Source organism: Microtus oregoni, unplaced genomic scaffold (assembly GCF_018167655.1).
Source record: "Microtus oregoni isolate MIOR12 unplaced genomic scaffold, Mior012 000019F_ref0000042, whole genome shotgun sequence".
NCBI classification, from domain to species: domain Eukaryota; kingdom Metazoa; phylum Chordata; class Mammalia; order Rodentia; family Cricetidae; genus Microtus; species Microtus oregoni.
This window is the reverse complement of record NW_024543078.1, coordinates 2,249,537-2,263,377: the sequence shown is the minus strand read 5'-3', so window position 1 is coordinate 2,263,377 and position 13,841 is coordinate 2,249,537. Positions and strand designations below refer to the sequence as shown.

The window sequence follows — 13,841 nt, the reverse complement described above, 5'->3', positions numbered from 1 at the left end:
GAGGTCCTGCTCTCACGGTTAGAAGCCTACAAGACCAAGCTACACACATGCAGAGGGCCTAGGTCGGTCCCATGAAGGCTCCCTGGCTGCTGGTCCAGCGTCCATAAGTTCCCCCGAGCTCAGGGCAGCTGTCTCTGTGGCTTCCTCCATCATGACCGCCTTGGCTGGTACATTTCTTAGTCCCTTTCTTCTGCAAGAGTCGGAGCGCAGTGCAGGGCTCGTCTCCTCCATCAGTCACGGGACAGAGCGTCTCTGATGGCAATTAGGGAGCTCACCAGTCTGTTACAGTAGATGGCCAGTTCAGGCGCCCTGTCCACCATGCACCCTGTCCACCATTGTTATGAGTCTTAGTTGGGGTCATTCTTGTGAGTTTCTGGGGGTTTCCCTGGCTCTAGGCTTCTCCCTAGCCCGGAAATGGCCCCTTCTATTAAAACATCTCTTCTGTTACTCTCCCCCTCAATCTGGCCTCCAACCCACTTCCAGCACCCAGCTGGCTCAACCTGGTCCCTCTCAGTTCCCATCCCTCCATCCTCGAACCCCTGCCCCCAGTTTACACACGAGATCTTTTCTACTTCCCCTTCCCAGGGAAACCTTGTATCCCTCTTTGGGCCTTCCTTGTTATCTGTCCTCTCCGGGACTACTTAAACACAAACATTTAGAAGAGAGTTTACCATCTGACCTTTATCGAAACAACAGTATCGTGTTCTTCCCTCAGGTGAGTGCCTACCCTGACTTTTTTAACACATATTCCTCTTTTCTTACTGAATATAACCAGTGATTTTGGGACTGCTATTGGCCCCATTTTGCTTATAAGGCTTTGGAAACACATGAAGTGATATGACTTTCTGTAGAACACCCAGCTAAGCAAACACAAATCTGGTTAAAGCAGGTGCTTTTCTTTTGAACTGAAAAATTGAAATTGAGGAGATGGAGAGTGGATTCCGTGGTTAAGGGCAGTGACTATTCTTCTAGACAATCTAGGTTTGGTTCTCAGAACCCACAGGCAGCTCATAACCATCTGTAACTCCAGTTCCAGGGGATCCAATGCCCTCACAGTCTTTATGCACACCAGGGAAGCAGGGGTTGCACAGACTTACACGTAGACAAGACACCCATGCACATAAAATAACAAAATGATAAAACATTTAAAAAAGAAATTTAAATTGATGCATAGTTAAACATACTATGAAGTACACTGTACTTTTACAAATTATATCTATTTAGTGTGTGTGTGTGTGTGTGCTTGTGCTCATGTGTGCCAAAGCATGTGTGTGGAAATAGAGGACACCTCGTGGGAGTTGCATCTCTTTCTCTTTCTGCCCATGCGGTCCCCAGGGATTGATTCAGATCATCAGGCTTGGCAGCAAGTGCCTTTACACCCTGAGTCATCTGCCACATTATGTAATGATTTGCTCGGGGTTTTGTCACACCCACGTGTAGCGTGTGCACGTGTGGAGATGTGGGCACGTGTGTGCCTGCTCGTATGTATGTGGTATGCCGGCAGGTGAATGTGTAAGAGGCTGAAGGATGCTGGATGTTCTGCTCCATCCCTCCCCACCTTCTTCCTCCTTTAGGGTACAGTCTCTCACTGAGCTAAGAGCAAGGCTAACAGCCTGCAAGCCCCAGTCGTCCCCTTGTCGTCATCCTGTTCTTGGTTACTACCACCTAGCTTTTCTGGGATCTGAACTCAGGCTCTCACTCCTACCCACAAAGTCATACTCTGGCCCTACATACATCCTTTCTTTGTGTTGTGGACATTTAAAATCCTTTCTACTAGTTGTTTTGAAATATTCAATTACCGGTTAACCAAGTATCACTAAGAGCGTTCACCTACTCATACTTAATACCAATTCAGTTGTCGTTACCTTTCCCATACTTTTATGTAGAAGATTATGCTAGAACATTATTCTAGCCTATTTAAAATATTAAAAAATCACATGTAGTTAATGTCTGTGTATTTTAATGTATGCACAGATATATGTGTACCCCTGTGTGTGTGTTATTTGTGGGGGTCAGTTCTCTCCTTATATCGTGTGAGTCTTGGGGAATGAACTCAGGTCATCAGACTTGGTGACAAGAACCTCTACTTTTTGAGTCATCTTGATAGCCTGCCTTTAGCTACCAATCATCTATATCTACCCATTTAATATGAGAGCTCTACCTATTTTTGTTTCATAATCCTCTGTTCTTGTTGACAGGCTGCTATCATCTCCTTTGTCTTTTTAAATCATTTAATGCCTTTATACTAAAGTTCATTGGAAGTCATATTACACTCCTTAACCCATTAACCCTCATTTCTCCATCCCCCTCTTCCTATGCTCTGGTGAGACCATTCTACTCTCGTCTTTTTTTTCCTCTCTCTTTCTTTTTTACGACAGGATGTCCTCGCATTCGCTGGCCTCAGACTCTGATTATAGTTGTGGACTTTTCATTCATGTTGCATGCTGGGTAAACATTCTATCATTGAGATACAGCCTGCCAGTGACAGTGGCTTCAGCATAGGAAGATATTCTGTATGCTGGGAATGTGCCTGGCCTGACAAGTCTGCTTCTGGAGGGAGGAGGATTCCTGTTGCTCCAGGAACACGGAGTTTATTTGTTTGCCACCCAGGGAGGCTGCCAAGGCCAGAGTGGAGTTGGGTGCTGCCTCTCACGGACCCTTTTTCTGTTTCCTTGAGCTGCCTAGGGTGCTTCAGTAGGAGTAGCCTCACCCTCCTCTCTGTTAATTCCTCTCTTATGACCACAGGAAGGCCTAACCCACACTCATCTTCTCTAAAACAGCACGGGAGTGTAGCTATCTGCTGCCCGCATCTGGGTTCCTGTGGAGGTGGAGGGGCCAGTGGGCTGGGCCAAGCCCCAAGCAGGAGCGACTAAGGCGGGGAGCATAGCAGTGTGATAGAACCCAGCCTCATGGGCTTCCATGAGAGCCCCTCTCAGCTCAGCTTGGCCTGCCTTGCCTCCTGTCTGACCATCTTCTCATGCTCTGCTTCTTCCATGGCGGGTGCTGGCTCTGGCTGCCTTTTATACTTTGAAACGTCCCCTTTCCTTTCCTCCCATTCTTTCTGCCCTCTTTCCCTTTTACTTCCCTTACTTCTCTCCCCATCCTCCTTCCCTTTCTCTTCATCCTCCCTTTTCTTTACTCCCTTCCTCTCCACCTCCCTCCCTCTCTTCCTCCCTCCCTCTCTCACTCCTTCCTTCCTTTCTTCCCCTTCTCTCTTTTTCTTCTTGTCCCTCCCTCCCTTTCTCACTCCTTCCTTCTTTCCCTTTCTCTCCTGCTCTTCCCTTCCCTCTCTCCTTCCCTTCCTCCTTCTCTCCTTCCCTCCCCCTTTTTCTCCCTTCTTCCCTGTTCTTCCTGTTACATCTTTTTCTCCTCCTCTTTCTCCCTCACCCTCTTCTTCCTCCACTCTTTCCTCTTTCATTTCTCCTCCATGGTTTTTTTCCTAGTATTATTTGAGGCAAGTTCTTGCTATGCTACTCAGTCTGACCTCAAACTCATCATCCACCTACCTCAGCCTTCCTCTCAAGCATGGGAGTTACAGTCTTCCTGTGTGACTCAACACAATACTCAGCTATTATATTTTTGAGATGTTGTTTTGGCTATGATGCCCAGGCTGGATTCAAATTCCAGGACTGAAGGCATTTTTCCAGCTCAGTCTCCCAAGAAGCTGGGAGTTCCTGCCTTCCTTCCTTTTGAAAAATTTTCTCTCTCTCTCTCTCTCTCTCTCTCTCTCTCTCTCTCTCTCTCTGTGTGTGTGTGTGTGTGTGTGTGTGTGTACACAAGCCATGTTGCACACATAGAGGTCAGAGGATAATTGGCAGGAGTTGGATCATCTTCCAGCATATATTTCTAGGGCTTGTTGGTTTTCAGCCTATCATACACCAGCCCAAGTTCAGGGAGCGATTCCATCTCAGTGGAATAGTTAGTGAGAGATGGACGAGGGAGACCCTTTGGTCTCGATATGCATGCACAGGTGAGTACATATATTCACTAGACCCACACAGACGCACACATGTAAACAAATCTTTAAAATGATGACCCATCAGTTAAGATCAGGTATTGTGGTCATAGAGAACTTTGTTCCTCAGCGCCCACATCCAGAGACTCACAGCTGCCATTGTTCCTGCTTCAGGGAGATCTAGTATCTTTGGACTCAGCTGGCACATATACAAAATTAAACAAAAATAAATCTTTTTTATAAAAAGAGTTAAAAACTTAATAAACCAAGATGGACAACTGAGGAACAGCACCCCGGGTTGACTCTAGCCTCCATATATACCCATGCCCTACGTGTACACACACACAAACACTCTGAACATACACACACTAAACACATGAAACTTTAAGGAGGCCTTGATGTGTGAACAAGTGAAAAGTGGTGGGCACAATGAATGGCTGTAAAATCGAACAGTGAGGTGATGGGGGTTGGAGAGAGGATGACTGACAAGTGAGGTGACGGGTGGACGACGGACAGTTGTGTGGGATCTGGTGTACAGATGGGTGGTTGGATGGGTGGGCAGGCAGGTGTGAAATTCTGGCCATGGATTGTGAGTTAAAATCTGGGCATAAATCACATGAATTTGTTAGTATTTTTCATTTGTTATTCTTTTTGTTTTTAATACTTTTATTATTCTATTATGAATGTGTTATTCTTGTGTATAATATGACTGTGTGTGTATGTGTGAGAGAAGAGAAGAGAGAAGGAGAGAGAGAGAGAGAGAGAGAGAGAGAGGGAAAGAGCACGCGTGTCACGATACACTTCTGGAGGTCAGAGGTCAGGCTTGGGTGTTGGTCCTCATCTTTTATTTTGTTTGAGACAGGGTCTTTCTGTTGTCCTGCCCCATGTAGGCCAGGCTAGCTGGCCTGGGAGGCCCAGGGGTTCCCCCGTTTCTGACTTCTGCTGTATCACTATAGGGATATTGGGATTATGAACTCGTGATGCCTTGCTTTGTTTTGGGTCTGTGGTTCTTGGGATTCAGACTCAGTTCTCACGCTTGTAAGACTTAACCAGCTCCACAGCCCCTACCAACTGATTTTTTGAGTCAAAGCTTGGCAAGTGAAACTGTGTTTACACATTCTCTCATTCTAGGTACATCCTTCCTCCTGTCTTCCTCTGGATCTGAGATTGTGACGCAGCTCTTGTATAGGCTGATCTTTTCAGGGGTAAGACAAACATTTTAGAAAGAACTTGTGTCCTCCGAAGGAACAGCTCGTAAACAGATCTCTGTGACAACTGGGGTGTTCTTAAGCCATATACAAACTCACCCTCACTTGGCACCCCCTCCCCAACTCCTTTCACCTCATTGCATCCCTATATGGAGCTGTCCCCAGCCCAGTCTCGGCTCCGTCTGACGCTCCAGTGGAGCTGATAGACACAGAGCCAATTAGAGGGACTAGAATCACGTGGGTCAGCCTCCTGTCTCTGGTCCAAGACCTCTTTTATTTTCCCCAGGTGCTGAGGCAGCTATGAATGTGAATACGTTGGGTCTACCCAGCATGTCTCGGTGTCCCAGCAAAGCATTCTGGGGCACTCGCAGAGGTCCAGTCATGCGCCGACAGAGGGAGTTTATGCCGGAAGAGAAGAAGGACACAATTTACTGGGAGAAACGGAGAAAGAACAACGAGGCAGCCAAGCGGTCCCGGGAAAAGCGACGTCTCAATGATGTGGCCATTGAAGGCAGGCTGACCATGCTGCTGGAGGAGAATGCTATACTCAGGGCTGAGCTGCAAGCGCTCAAACTTCGATTTGGCCTCTTGCCTTCGGTGTGTGGTTCCCCAACGTTGCCCTTGCAGGCCTTGCTGTGGAAATCTTCCTGGACTGGGGACTCCCACTCAGGGGCCGACTCATTCTTATCTTTGCCTGGTGCCCACGACTGCCTGTTCAAACCGTGTGCCATGGATTCTGGGATTCCGGGTTGCTCAGGCTGCCTGGTGGCTCAAGGGTGGGCGGGCTTAGCTGTTTCCCCTGGATTCTTTCAGGAGTCAGAGCCCATGACTCCTAGGATAGTTGACAGAAGCTTTCATTCCATCTTCCCAGCTGCTGTCTTTGGTTGTCACTTCTTAGATGGGCATGTGGGGCCCAGAGCAGAGCTCAAGGCTTGTTGTAGGCCGTGGTCTCCTGTGCCTGCTGGATCCCATGCCCCAGGGCCCTCAGATATATTGCTGACATCCTCGGAGAGTTCCATGGGGTGTTCACCTGGTGTGTCCTGCCCTGTCCTAGGTGACAGGTCTGAGGGTCTGGCTCAGACTTCTCTGCCTCACAAGCTGCGCATCAAATCCCCAACCGTAAACAGCTTATGTTGAGGATGGGAGGTGGGCCAGGCAAGCCTCTGAGAGCTGCCTCTGACCAGGCCCAGACTGGTAGGTGGTTAAAATTGAGTGTGGGTTTTCATGAAAGGATGATAAGGACTGGACAGGGCCTGTAGGAAGTTGCCCTCGCTGGGAGGGTCTACCTCTTAGAGCCAAAGTCAGGGCTCTAGGTGAAGAGGGGATGAGTCCCATATTGAATTGTGGCTGCATGATCTCTTCACTCCTCATCACCAGCTCAGCCATCAGACCATCCAGTGCTTGTTGCTGTCCATTTATGCTTCATCCTCACACCGGGCAACTTATCTTCCCCCACCTGCCCAATTGTTTACCCATCTTTTATATGTATCTAGTTTTATTTTCCCGCCCATGTCTTTCTATCCATCCTTCCATCTATCTGCTCTTCTTCTTACTTTTTCTTTTTCGAGACAGGATTTCTCTATGTAACAATTCTGGCTGTCTGTCCTGGAACTCACTCTGTAGACCAGGCTGGCCTCAAACTCAGAAACCTGCCTGCTTCTTCTGCCTCCCAACTGCTGGATTAACAGCGCATGTCACCACCACCCAACTCTTCATACTCATTTAACCTATTTATTGATATTTCATCCATCCATCCATCCACCCACCCATCCACCCACCATCCATCCACCCATCCACCCATCCATCCATCCATCCACCCACCCACCCATCCATATACCTATCCATCCATCCATCCATCCACCCACCCACCCATCCATATACCTATCCACCCATCCATCCACCCATCCATCCATCCACCCATCCATCTACCCATCCACCCACCACCCACCCATCCATCCACCCACCATCCATCCATCCATCCTCTCATTCTTCACAATCTTCATCTTTTCATCTATCTAACAATCTATTTATTTTCCCTTTCACCTGCCTGCCTACCTGACATTCTTTATGTCTGTCTGTTTGTCTATCTATCTATCTATCTATCTATCTATCTATCTATGTTGGCTAGTTTTTTATGTCAACTTAAAATAAGAGTCATTTTGGAAGAGGGAAGCCCAACTGAGAAAATGTCTCGACCAGATTGGCCTATGGGCAAGTCTGTGGTGCGTTTTCCTAATGATTGAGGTGGGAGAGCCCAGCTGCTCAATATGTCATGGTACCCTGGACAGGGGGTCCTGCACATTATAAGAAAACAAGCTGATCAAACCATGAGTAGAACGTAAGTCAGCTGGCAGCACTCCTCCGCAGCCTCTGCATCAGCTACTGCCTTGTTTGAGTCCCTGCCCTGACTTCCCTTAGCAAGGGAGCACGACCTGAGAGTTGTGAGCTGAATCCAATCCTTTCCTCCTCAACTTGTTTATGGCTATGGTGTTTTATCACATCAGCAGTAGAATTCTCAAGACTCTCTGTCTGTCTGTCTATCCATCATCTATCTTTACTCATATGTTTAAATATATTCTGATAATAAAGATTTTAAAGAAAAAATTGTTTATGGCTATGGCATTTTATAAGAACAATAGTGTTGTAATATGGAGTGGCAGGGCTGTGTCCCCGGCACCCGGCCGCCCACATGGCTAGCTCTAGCTTATACCCGAAATAATTACACGGAAACTGTATTCTTTTAAACACCGCTTGGCCCATTATATCTAGCCTTTTCTTGGCTAACTTTCGCACCTGGACTAGCCCATTTCTAATAATCTGTTTAGCCCACGAGCTCGCTTACCAGGAATGATCTTAACCTGCGCCTGCCTGGAGTGGGAGAATCATGGCGACTCCCTGACTCAGCTTCTTTCTCCCAGCATTCTGTTCTGTTTACTCCACCCACCTAAGGGTTGGCCTATCAAATGGGTTTAGGCAGTTTCTTTATTAATAAGAAATCACTCCCACATCATTTCCCCTTTTTCTGTTTAAACAAAAAAGAAAGGCTTTAACTTTAACATAGTAAAATTACATATAACAAAACAGTTATTAAGCAACAATCACAGTTACAATATTTATATCTATTTTATCTTTTATCATAACAGTGGAAAACTATAACTACCTATCCATTCTTCAACTCCATCAAAGACTCCAGAAGGATACAATACTACCTAAGTAAACAAGAAATCCAAAGCTCTAGAAATGACAGAGACATCTTGCTGCCTGTACAGTCACCCAAAGTTCCTCTGTACCATTGGGGCATCCATCTTCAGCCTTCAGGCCCATAGTTTCCAGCAGACATTTCCATGAAGAAGGAAATTTCAAAGGCAGTTCAGTCACTATCTGCTGTGTCCTGCAGAATGTCTCGCAGACTCTTTCATGAGTCAGGAACCCCAAAAGACCATCTCACCTTTAGGCAAATTCAGCAGTCCTCTTTCTGCAGGTTCTCTGTGTCCATTTTATGCAACAGTCCAGGCAAGAGCAGTTTCTTGCCCAAATGGCTATCCAACTCCATAAGGATCCTCTTCGATGCCCATCTTCCTCTTGAAGTAGATTGGTGCTGCCAGGAGCAGACATGTCTCATTGTCATGAAAACCCCTAAGTTATTAAAACATTTTAAATGCCATATTCTGCAGCCTTTGAGAGATATGAAGAATGCATATCTGAAATATATCTCTATATATCTAGAAAATCTAAGTAACATGACTACAAACTTGACTATTATTTATGATTATCCATCAACAACCTATATTTCCTAATTATACATTACATATTAAATGAACTACACAATCACAATACCTTAATCAAGATCAGAAATATATATACATATAACAAAATTGACCTTAAAATCCATACCAATGCAAATTATTCATACCTATATCATTTCCCTCTTTAAATGTAAAAGAACATTTATAAACAATATTTTGGGAACATGGGCGCAGTTTTTTCTCTCCAAACTGCTTCCTGCTGAATGGGGGCGCTGTTATTCAGGTCATTTAGGGTGTAACCTGTGTGCCAGGTTTATCTCAGTTGGCAGTTGAGTGAAGTAATTTTTTGAGGGTGTTCACAGGAACTTTTCTGGAGGTCGTGGTCTATCATACCATACCGGGATAGATGCAATCCACAGGGTCTGGTCCTCTGTGAAAATAAAAGAAGACCCTCTCCAAAGCGTCATATCCTTAGACCCAAAGTTTGAAATCGTAATACCCTTATATCCATTCTGGTTTAGCTTGGCAGCCCATGTAATGAAATGTCTCTCTGTACTTAGCTCCTTCACAGTCAAAAATTTTAAAGAAAACACAATGTACATAATCCAGACTCTCTGTGAATTTTCCATTTTTACGTGGCTTATTTTTCTTTATTTCTTTTAATCTATAACTATCTGTACTCTGTTTCTTTAAAGACTTTACCTTTTTTTTTTTAAAAAAAAAACCATTAACTTTATTCTCTATATTCTTTTTCTTCTCTCTCCCAAGCCTACGTACATTCATCCAACAGTGTGACTCATTTAGTGGTCTGAATCTGTCCTATTGTGAATCTGTAACATTTTTTTACTATCCAGGAGCACTTTTGATTTGCGCCTTTAAATCACTAGGCGCTTAAGAATCTAAGCTGTGACATTCCTAGGTCAAAAACAGGTACTGCCAGCTTGCCCCGCCCAGTCCAACATGGCAGAGCAGCTCCTGCCTCTGAGCCGCAGCAGGCAATGACTTTCTTTAAGGCACACAGCGAGTCTAGTTGCCATCAAACAAATCGTAGCACTTTTCTCCAAATGCTCCATTCAAAAGCTCTGTCTCCCGCAGGAGCCAGACAGAGATCGCAATGGTGGCACAGCCCAGAAAGCCGGCATTTTAAAATAGCCAGTTTTTTCCTGCTGCTGAGTCAGGAAAATTTCAAAATGGAGAACGTACCATTTTGTGCTAGCTCTGGGGCCGCCAGGTAGGAGCGGCACTCAGCACTTTAATTCTGAGACTGAGTGTGCAGCATAGAAATTCTTTTCATCCAAGTTACAGCCAAATCTGACACGCAGAGCACTGCGCAGGTAGGAATCCGCATGCTCTTCTGCCTGCCTAAGCCTTATTCTGCAGTCTGCCCAGGTGCAGGCGGGGAGTGCTGAGCCATTGGCACGGTCTCAGAGCACTCTCCTTCCGATCCCAAGCGGGAACACAAACATCCAGTCCCATAAAATCCATTGAAATGCTTTAAAGCCAGAGTTCACGCTGGCAGCACAGCCCCAAGAAGCCGCGCTTCAAAATGACACAGCTTTTTTTCTGCTGCTGGTGCCGAATCAGGAAATCTCTCTACAGCACGCCACCAACAAACAGCAAAAATCTGTGTTAAACTCTCTCTCCCTTATTTTTAAGCCTTCTCAGGTTTTTTAAGTGGATTTAGTCCATCACTTCGTGTTGATTGCCTTGGGGTGGGCTACTCAGTCTAGGGTTAGTAACCCACCTGGCAGTCAGTTATTCCAGGGTCACGGAGAGGCACCACCTGGAAGATAATGGGCTAGGAAAGCGGAAGGAGGCTAAGCGAGAATTCGTGTCAAAGCCTCCCTTTATTAGAGACGGGGTACAACTTTTATAGGGTAAAGAGTTGGGGGGTGGGCGCAGGGGCCTGGGCTCTTGCCACGTGGTTCATGTTGGTCACATGGTCCGAGTTGGTCACGTAGGCAGGAGGTTGTCTTCGGTCAGGTCACTGTAGGCCAAGAAGTCACGAGTTGACACACCTAGATCCCTAGATAGTTTGGAATGTGGGGTGGGTTCCGCTAACAGATAGCTCTCATTAACAGCCAATTTGGGTGTGGGGTAGGCTCTGTCAATAGAACTATTCCTAACACAATTAAGGGTGTGGGGTTCTCTGCAGACTCCCCAGGGTGATGGTTCCTGCAATGATTTTAGGAGGAAATTGGCTCCTGACAACTTCGGGCGCCACTCTATTGTAATATGAAGCGGCAGGGCTTCGTCCCCGGCACCCGGCCGCCCACATGGCTAACTCTAGCTTATGCCCGAAATAATTACACGGAAACTGTATTCTTTTAAACACCGCTTGGCCCATTATATCTAGCCTTTTCTTGGCTAACTTTCGCACCTGGACTAGCCCATTTCTAATAATCTGTTTAGCCCACGAGCTGGCTTACCTGGAATGATCTTAACCTGAGTTTGCCTGGAGTGGGAGAATCATTGCAACTCCCTGACTCAGCTTCTTTCTCCCAGCCTTCTGTTCTGTTTACTCCACCCACCTAAGGGTTGGCCTATCAAATGGGTCTAGGCAGTTTCTTTATTAATAAGAAATCACTCCCACATCATAATAGGATCTCTAAGAGTCTACCTATCTCTATCTATCTATCTATCTATCTATCTATCTATCTATCTATCTATTATCAATCATCTCTCTATCTGTCATCTATCTATATCTATCTGCCTATCTATCATCTATCAATTATCTATCTATCATCTATCAATCATCTATCTATCATCTATTTGCTCATTCATTCATCCTTTAGCCTTTCATCAGTCTTTCATCAACCCATCTTCTTACCCATTTGATATTCATTTATTCATCCTCCATCAATTCATCTGTCTATATGTTGATTCATCAATTATTTCATGTTTTTATAATCCTCTCATCTATTATTCTATCCATTCATGTATCTTCTCACCCACCCGCCAAACTGTTTATTCATCATTCATCCTTCTATTAATCTGTCCATCCACTCATTCTTCAATTTTTATCCATCCCTCAACCCATCCACGCATCTCCATCTTTACTCCTTTTATTTTCTATCTTTCCATCCATCTACTGATCTGTCCATCCTCCTTTCATTTCTTTATGCTTTTAATCACTAATTCCTGCTCATTTGTTGTTCTTCTGTTTATCCCATCTCATTTGTTTACTTCACTGTCTCCTTCCCGAGTCACTCATTTGGCCTTCCTCCTGTGTCTCCTTCCTCCTGTGTCTCCTTCCTCCTGCATCTCCTTCCTCCTGTGTCTCCTTCCTCCTGCGTCTCCTTCCTCCTGTGTCTCCTTGCGTAGAGATAAGTGTGAGGTATACCACCACCAGTGAAAAATAATGTCTCAGGGAGTCTGAATCCTGAATTCTTGGAGTTCATCTTGGGAATTTGCTTACTATCTGGATAGGGATCAGATGTACCCTGTTGAGATGTCTTCTCTGTGTCTTGGATCAGGGTCCCAGACTGCTGGAACAGGTTAGCAGTTTGAATGTATGTGTTTGTGTGTGTCTGTGCATTTGCATGTGTGAATTTGTGTTTGGATGTGTATTTTTTGTGTGTGTGGCTGAGTATCTTCACTGTCCTCCCTCTGCCCTAGCTTATTGCTGACTTTGAGGACTAGACAGATACTCTCCCAACTGTCCAGAAGACATAACCACTGAATATGCGGTTCTTTCCTGAATGCCAGAGGCCACATCCTCTTCAGTGTCTCATTTAAGAAGGGATTTTTGTTAGATTCTGGGTTGTGTGGCCCTAACTACAGTATGGAGAGAGGTAATAAAGGCATGAGACTCCTCTCTTCTGGTTCTGTGGCTGAGCTCTGGATGGTCCTGGGTAGCAGGGCCATCAACTGTCAGGAGCATCCCTACAGTACACGTGGAAGCTGATTCGTCTGGGTCAGGACCAGACACTACTCTTCTGGATGTGAGGCCCCAGTGCTTTCTTCTCTACCTTTGGGACTAGAACTGTTTTTTTTTTCTTTAAAAACTTTACTATCAGCATATATTTAAACATAATGAGTTCTGTTATGATATTTTTCTTCATGTATATGATGTATTTTGATCATATCCTTCATCACCTCTTTTTCCCCACCCATCCCTGCTGATCCCCCTCTTCTTCTCACCTAGTCCTTCTTCTACTTCCTTGTCATTGTTTTTGGTGACCCAGTGAGTTTAACTGGGGTTGCTTATGTGAGGACCTAGGAAAACCTACGTGGTCTCACAGACTCCATTTTGTCTGGTTCGGTTACTCTACCCATATACCACCTGGTGCAGTCTTGACTCAGGCAGCACCCAAGTGTTAGCTTTTTTTCTTGCTGTGTAGAAGTGACTTACAGCTCCTGATTCACTCACGTGCTTAGGAGACATGCCTTTCATTTTAAAATGACTTCTCTTCAGCTTTTCCTTTTTTCTTTTTAATAATGCTGTTTATATATGTGATGGCTCTAGAAACTGAACAAAAAGTATTCATTCATCAGATTCATATTTTTTTTATTGAGAAAAGGAGAAAAAAAAACAAGTTTCCACCTCCTCCCAGCCTCCCATTTCCCTCCCCCTCCTCCCACCCTACGCCCCCTCCTCCCACCCTTCTCCCCCTCCCCCCACTCCTTTCCCCCTCCCTCTCCAGTCCAAAGAGCAGTCAGGGTTTTCTGCCCTGTGGTAAGATCTAGGACCTCCCCCCTCCGTCCATATCTAGGAAGGTGAACATCCAAACTGGCTAGGCTCCCACAAAGCCATCACATTACGTAGGATCAAACCCCTGTGCCATTGTCCTTTGCGTCTCATCAGCCCTCATTGTTCGCCATGTTCAGAGAGTCCAGTTTTATCCCATGCTTTTTCAGTCACAGTCCAGCTGGCCTTGGTGAGCTCCCAATAGATGAGCTCCACTGTCTCAGTGGGTGGGTGCACCCCTC

At 45.6% G+C, this 13,841-nt stretch overlaps 1 protein-coding gene across 1 annotated transcript; it reads left to right on the top strand.

Moving 5' to 3' along the window:
• The first annotated feature begins 5,463 nt into the window (after positions 1–5,463).
• On the top strand, positions 5,464–6,300 carry Nfilz (NFIL3 like basic leucine zipper). The gene has a single exon (XM_041669447.1). The coding sequence runs from the start codon at positions 5,464–5,466 to the stop codon at positions 6,298–6,300; it is 837 nt and encodes a 278-aa protein (XP_041525381.1).
• The last annotated feature ends 7,541 nt before the right edge of the window (positions 6,301–13,841 follow it).

Excerpts from the sequence above, each read along its gene's own strand:
- Nfilz (XM_041669447.1), top strand. The coding sequence starts at position 5,464 with ATGAATGTGAATACGTTGGGTCTACCCAGCATGTCTCGGTGTCCCAGC.